This window comes from Strix aluco, chromosome 7, assembly GCF_031877795.1.
Source record: "Strix aluco isolate bStrAlu1 chromosome 7, bStrAlu1.hap1, whole genome shotgun sequence".
Lineage (NCBI taxonomy): Eukaryota > Metazoa > Chordata > Aves > Strigiformes > Strigidae > Strix > Strix aluco.
This window is the reverse complement of record NC_133937.1, coordinates 23,003,997-23,011,596: the sequence shown is the minus strand read 5'-3', so window position 1 is coordinate 23,011,596 and position 7,600 is coordinate 23,003,997. Positions and strand designations below refer to the sequence as shown.

The window sequence follows — 7,600 nt, the reverse complement described above, 5'->3', positions numbered from 1 at the left end:
AAAGAACCAACACATAAACACGCCAAAAATTTGGACAAAGGCATCAGTCTGACCCTACAGAAGTGCTTAAATAGGATCTAGAAGAGACTTAAAGGAAAATTTGAGCAAGAAAATTCTTGTTTCACTTTGTTTCTTCTATACTCTTGGAAATAGGACACAAACCCCAGAATTTCAGCTATCTGCACATCAAAGGTGCTAATAATATATTAACCTATAAATAATCTTACAAAACTTTTCAGTAGTCATGTTTATTTGCCAGCTTGTGATGGAAGGAGGAAAGAAGATGAAAAATGCTTCACAACTTTGCCCTGCAGTGCTCTAGCTCAGAGTGAGGAACCTTACAACTGCCTGCATTCAGAAGATCCTCCAGTATAACTGGACATAAAGCATTAGACACCTCTACCAGTAAAGCCAGTAAATACACGATACCCTTTAGGGATTGAACTCCAGAGGTGACCAGCAGAGATAAATGAAGCTGTTGGGCACCTTCACAGTGAAGGTAATATTTTATTCTGATGCATGAGCAAATTAAGAAATCTGTCTCTGCGTGGCTCTTCAGCCACCAGCTTCTGTCTTTTATACTATGCGGAGCTTCGCTTGCCCTGAGCAAAACCACGTAATTGAGAAGGTCAGTCTATCTCTGTGTAAACAATGCTTATTACCACATTAAATATGATTTTATTCTCTTGAGCCAGTAACAAGAAATCAGAAAACTGACAGCTCAGACAAATAGGTTAAACACAGATATGCTTATGTTGTATATCTAAAACAATTTAGGTTTATGACTCATCAACGTTCTTTACACTACCCACTTCTCTGAAAAGGAGCTTATATTGACAGGCTGGAGACTGTGGCTACTTTCCACCTGTAAAGCAAAGCTATTCTTGCAATTATTAACAACTGTTGCTGTGATCCTAGGGGCTACAATAAGAGAAATAAGTATTATTCTTCACAGTGACTGGAGCTTTCATAAAAAACAAATGGTTAACTCATCTGAATTTTCAAAGCTCAAAACCCTGAAGTCAAAGCTCTAACCCAGTTTCCTGTACAATATCTTCAATATGGGCAAAGTGGCCTATAATATAGGTTTTTTGGTTCAGAGTTAGATTTTAACAGGATAATTTATTTATTGGCCAATGAAAAGTGTGATTAAAGCTATGGTCTGAACTTCTGAAATGCAAAGATGCATAAGAAGGAGACAGCTTTAAGCAGTGACTGAGTTTTTACTATTGCCATATTTGCCACCTTAGTTCTTTTCTTCTTTTGGTTAACAAGCCCTTTGCTTACATTGTTTCATCATAAATCAAGTTCGCTAGGTCTGTGATATTCTGAGTTGATCTTTATCTTTTTTGAAGAGTAATGCTTAAAACTGGATACAATGCCCCAGTCAAAGCCTGGCTTTAGCCCATGCCTTAATTCTTGTGTCTTACAGGTGATATCCTTATTTATGTGTCTGCTTTTTTCACAGTTGCATGACAAATGTTGTCACACATTCAGCTCGTGATTCACTGTAGCCTTACATGCATTTCTACAGACATGTTACTTAGTCAGCATCCATCATCTTAGATTTGTGCAGGTGTTTCAGACTTGTATCTTACACTTCTCTCCATTGAGCTGAATCCTATGGTTTAGACTGTTCCTGTAAGTGTTCTCATTAGCTTTGAATTTGGGTTAAAATCTTGGAGTCCAAATTGGAGTCTAACATGGTGCATCTGTAATTCCTTCCAGTTTAGTCTCCTTGCAGGAGTCACGCAGCACTCTTTATTTCATTTACTTAGATGGACAGGCCTATTAACTCCTGAGAGATTTCTTTCAGGCTCTCTACAGATACCAGGCAAGTATCTCTGCCACAGCACGCCCTGTTCATGTTTTCAAAGATAACTCCATAACCAGCCAACTTCTAGAATTACAAAGGTTATATTCTAAGGTGAGGGAGATGGTAGGGAAAGAGGAGTCAAAACCCAGCCACAGCAGCCACACAGACTAACTAGATTATTTTAACTGCAAACACAGAACAAAAGGATACAGTGATTTTAGTAATAGAAGAATGATCTTCTCCCCCCAGCCCACATCCCCATCAAAACCAAGAGATAAAATTGTAGCATGTGCAGGAAAATTGATATAGAAGTAATGAATATCAAAGACTAACATCTGCTTTACTGCAAAAGACAAGTCACAAACATGAAGGAAAATGTGTGTGTAAATATAGGTACCAGGAGAACATAGCAAAGAAGATTAAGGATAATAAAATTACTATATGGGGAGGCTAGGCAAACTTTCATTCTGTTTCATTTTCTTTCCTTAATTCCTGAACAGTAATAACTGGTATGAGATTTAAAGTAAACTCTCCAAAAAGTATAACAGCAAAACATTCATTAAAACACACAGTAATATTTCCCTCCAAACCTGATACACTTAGGATAACTAAAAGTGATCTCAAACATATTAGGCAACTCCATTTTACATTGCATAAACGATAGCAAGAATGTGCAAAATGGACAAAGATCTCAGAGTAATAATATATAGCAATTACAGGTGGTCAGAACTTAATCTGAAAGCAACTCCAAGGTTTGGTGGACTAATAAGCTAAGGCACATGATGTGCCTTATGCTCACTGGAGTCACAGAGGGTCTTAAAAGTCACAATGCAGTTCTTTATGATGCCTCATGGTACCCACAGCCCTAACTTAGATGCCAAGATTCCTCCTACAGCCCATGGGAAGTCCTTAGCACCCATGAAAGGGATTTACACAATCCAGCATGCTGAGCAAGGAGCCACGCACAGCCAATGGCCACCTAAGCCTTGTCCTTCAGAGATAGTTATGTATGTAACTCCAGGAGAAAAGGAGATATCAACTTCCACTTGAGATTCTTGTTTTGTAAACCCTCTTCTATGGTTTGTTGCCTAAGCCATTTTACTTCCTTCTCATGACCCTCTCTCCCCTGCTGTTGCCTCCCCACCCCAATCAATTAACTAGGGAGAGCTAAGGAGAGCCCCAAGTATGAAATGCAGCTAGGAAATGGGATATCTATCTGAAAACGCTCCCCCTCTCCCCTGAACTGGAGAAAAGACTCTGCATCCCACCTCTTCTCCAGCAGTCATTCTCTCAGCCTCTGCAGAAGTCTTTCCTTTTTAGGACTTATTGCACAGAAAGATAAATGAGTCAATATCAGCCTCCCTCTCCTCCACTGAGTGCCACTGAATAGTATTCATCCAAAATAGAACAGCCCCATGAGGAAAGGTTAGAGGGGTACTAGTACCCCCAAATACCCATGTGTAACTGAGGCACTCTTTTGGGATGCTTTGCCGGGCTTTACCATACTATAAGCACGGGGGATCTTCAAAGAAGTCACTGTAAAGGAGGGATGACACAAGAAGAAAACCTTGTCTCACTGTCCCAGCTAGAAAACCTAGCTCACTGTCCCAGCCAGCCCTCATTACAACAACATTTATCTCGTTGTACAAAGGCAGCTACTCATTTTAGCTTTGCTCTGCCACCAGCTGCGTTGCCACGCTCTAGCCCGGGCGGTGGCTGACACGGGGGACACCCCAAGGGGCACCCGCAGCCCTGCCTGCTCTTGGGTAGCTGCCGTTCAACCATTGCATTGCACCGACAGTGCGATGGGCTGGATAATATCTCCACATCAATGTAAATACAGGGTATAAATATCCACGGTGTATCTATACATATGTCTCAGTAATAATCTTTCCAAAAGCTTGTGACGGCTCAGGGTAGAGCCTGGACCTCTCCTGCAAGTGCCTTGGGCGAGAAGCATCGCTGCCGTGCGGTGCTGGGCTCGGCGTGCTGAGCAAGGACAGGCTCGGCTGCGGCTCCGCGGCTGCGGGGACCTGCTGGGCACCCGAGGGCTTGGCTTCGATCTTCGTAAGAGGGTCAGAGCGGTAAGTAGGTCGGAACAGACTGGCTTTTGAGAGCCTAATTCCGCCCAGAGGTTTCTGAAACTGCAGTAACATAAAGATCACGTCCACGTTCTCTTGAAACTTCTGGCTTTTTTTGTTTTTTAAACACATCCTCCTTATATAGAAGCCTGTCTCCACATTAACGAAAATTAACAACCATCCTAGAATAATCCACACCGGTATTTTACTTCCGAAGTGAGAATCCCTTTTTGTGATCTAACTCCATCAGATGCAAAGGAAAATAAAGAAATCGCTTCCCGCTCACCAGCATCGCCCCCCGCTGAAGGGAGGCTCCGCACCCCCACCCCTCTCCCCCCGCCACCTCCCAGGGGCGCCGCAGCCCCGGGTCGGTGTTGCGGTACCGGCGCGCGGTTTCCTCGACCGCAAGGGGAGCGGGGGGGAACTTCCCGCAAGTCGGAGCCGTCGGGGCACAGGGCTCCCCGCGTGTCCCCGCGCTGTCCCCCCGCGGGCGGCGGGCCGGGGAGGGGCGTCGGAGGGGGCAGCCCCCGGCCATTGATAACCCCCGTGCCCGGCCCCGCCGCCGGAGACCGTCGTGCACCTCCGCCCACCCCAGAGCGAGTCGTGAGGGCCCTCGGGACAGAGCGGAGGATACCGGGGTGCGTTGGGGAGGGGAAAAACGGGCTCGGGGTGGAAACGACGGGGTTTTAGGGGAGCGGTTTGCCCCGCGCCGGGTCTGGCTGCCGAGCGGCGGCCGCTCGCTGCTTTGACGCTGCAGCCGGCGGGTGCGGGCTCCCGGCTCACGCTGCCCCGGGGTTACGGCTTCCCGCTGGGGTGGTACCGGGGCCCCGCCGCCATCGGCGGTCCGGCAGCGGAGCCGGGGGATGGGGGGAAACAAGCTAAGAGCCCCGGGGTTACGGCCCTGGAGGGACAAGCCGGCTCTGCGCTCCTCTGCCGAAACAAACCCCGCCCGGCGCAGCCTGGCGCGACCTCGGGGGCTGCGCTCCCCGCCGGGGCGGGCAGCGGGCGGCAGCAGCGGAGGCACCCGCCCGCCAGTGTCCGTGTCTCCGCAGGGCGCGGAGGATGCGGCGGGCCGGGGCGCGCCGTCGCTGAGGCACCGGAGGAGGCTCCCGCGGCGCCGAGGAGATGAGGCTGCCCCTGGCCCTGCTGACACTGGCCCTGGCCGCCCTGGGGGCCGCCGGCAGCGAGTCGGGCGGGGAGGCGGCGGCGCAGGCGGGGCGGTTCTCCACGCCGGAGCGGCACCGCTGCAGCTGGGAGCTGCGCTCGGCGGCGGGGACCAGCGAGCTGCGGCTGAGCTGCCGGCCGCCGACGGGCGGCGGGGCGGCGCGGAGCTGCGCCTACCGCGGGGAGCCGCGGCGCTGCCCCGCCTACGGCGCCCGCAGCCGCCAGTACTGGCGGCAGATCCTGGGCCGGCTGCGGCGGCGGCGGCACCCCTGCGCCAGCGGCGGCCCGCTCAGCGCCCGCCTCTGCGGGCCGGGCCGGGCCCCGCCGGAGGCGCAGCTCCGCCTGCTGCCCGGCCCCAGCCCCGGCCCCGGCCCCGGCCCCGCCCCGCCGGCCGCCAGCGCGGAGCCCGCCGGCGAGCAGGCCGAGGCTTACTGCGCCGAGCGGTGGCACTCGCTGTGCAGCTTCTTCGTCGGCTTCTGGGAGGGCTGAGCCGGCCCCGGCCCGCCGGGAGGGAGCGCGGCCGCCCGGCCCCCGGGCCAGGGCTCAGCTCTGCCCGGCCGCGGCTCGCCCAGCCTTGCCGGCCCTCACCCGCCTGCCACCGGCGGCCCTCGGCTTTGTCAGCTCTCCTCTTTTCCTCCCCAATAAAGTGGTCACTATTTTATGACAAGAAGCTCACGTCACTCTTTTCTTGGCAAAGCTCTGTAATACCTGCTGCACCGTTACACTGCCGAACAGTGCCCGGGACATCTGGCAGCTGACGGAGGTGGGAGCATCTACGGACAGTTCGTGTAGTTGAGTACATTAAAGTTATTCAAAGAACACAAACCAACAGACAGCTCTTCCCTCTCCCAAACAAATTTCTGTAACACCTCAAGGTTAAAGTTACACTGAAATTGCCCAACTAGAAAACCAGACATTTATACCAAAATAAGGAACAGCTGACACTTCACTGAACAGTAAGTCCTTGAAAATCTTCCCTGCTAACAAAGATTTCACGAGCTAAACAAGCCAGTCCAGTCCTGTTTCCCCAGAGCAGATGATCACCGACTGACTGCAAACAGGAACATGAGCAGAGCAGGGTGAGAAGCCAGCTCTGAAAAGATTGAGAAGCAGCTAGGTACACAGACTGGATTTGGGAGATTTCACCTACCTAATGAGCTAAGGCCAATGCAACAGTCACGTTTACAAGGGACATAGTGTTATTTTACCAAGGGGGAAGAGGGGCTTGAGATGTTAAAAATCCACTTACTGAAGCACAATTCTGTGGTACATTTCAGTAAGGAAACCTCAGGTTTTCCTCAGCCCTGATTTCTCTCCTTTACACACATGCCATTCAGATTCTTAAAAAAGGGACTGTGATTTCTACAGCCCATACCTGACTGCACATCCACAACTGCTCTGCCCCACTGCCCAGTACAGCTGTGCAGGAAGCAGGTCTGCACTTGAGGTAAATGTGGGAAGGACCTAGCCCCTTCATTTGTAGAAAAGAAGCTCCTGGGAAGTCACTTGTGCAGAAACTGGAACAATACCTGTCTGCAGAGAGGTGTTTGAGTAAGGCTTGCATTAATTTAATTGTTCTGCAGAGGTCTCTCAAAATTACCCCTGCAGTCACTCAGAGGGCTGCTTCTCATACATTATTCCTGAACCAGAACACGTCAGTGCATCAGCAGAACGAGCACAGAGCAGCAGTGTCCCAGCAGCAGCAGAGCGCCCATCGTGGTCCCCTCGCACATGACAGGACCAGTGATTAAACATCAAATCCCTGACAGGTGCAGTAGAACAACCACATGGTCAATAAAGCACAGAGAGCAGTGTCAAAAATAAAACCCAGTCCCCTTCAAACGAGGGTTCAGAGGAGCAGTCACATCAGGAAGCACCAGGTATTTTCTTTTTTAACCTGAAGAATCATTTGGGGCAGCAGCTGGGCTAGCAGAGGAAGTCACTATTTTCACAAGGCTAGTGATCAGTGTGTAACCAGCTCTCTGCCTCAGGAAAATACACCTCTGTCCAAGCTCTAGCATCACTGATAGATGAGTGTTTCACCATGTAATATATGTATTTATGGTAGCATTATTTACCTTGCTGAATTACAGAATTTCACCTTTTCATACAAGGGAAATGGTAATATTGTGTTGCAAAAGCTTGAATTTCATGGCTAAGCCGTTGGCAAGCTTATTAGGACAAAATGTTATCCAGCCTCACAGGTAAGCACAGCAGCCTACAGACATGGTGTGACTGAGCTAAACCAGAATATTAACTCTTTGAAATTGAACTTGACCCAGACAAGAGAGAAACAGTTACTGACTTACAGCCCTTGCAACTTGGATGCTCAAGATGTGGCAAGATAACAAGTGATGTTCACTTTCCTTAATGTAAGTTCGTAATTGTTCAATCGGAGAATTTGAAACTGATTAAATACTGCCCAGAGACAAATTCAGTGTTAGAGTTGAAATTATTTTAAAAGCTGAACTACAGGTTGTTCAAAAAGGTTATGCAATGCAAGCTCCTTATTCCTAGTCCTAAACGTGGCCCCTTCGGA

The 7,600-nt window shown here is 49.7% G+C and overlaps 1 protein-coding gene across 1 annotated transcript; it reads left to right on the top strand.

Moving 5' to 3' along the window:
• Nucleotides 1–4,443: 4,443 nt before the first annotated feature.
• Nucleotides 4,444–5,550, top strand: FGFBP3 (fibroblast growth factor binding protein 3). Its single transcript, XM_074830055.1, has 2 exons — nucleotides 4,444–4,535; nucleotides 4,950–5,550. Exon 2 carries the CDS (start codon nucleotides 5,023–5,025, stop codon nucleotides 5,548–5,550), a length of 528 nt encoding a protein of 175 aa, XP_074686156.1. The 5' UTR covers nucleotides 4,444–4,535; nucleotides 4,950–5,022.
• Nucleotides 5,551–7,600: the final 2,050 nt, after the last annotated feature.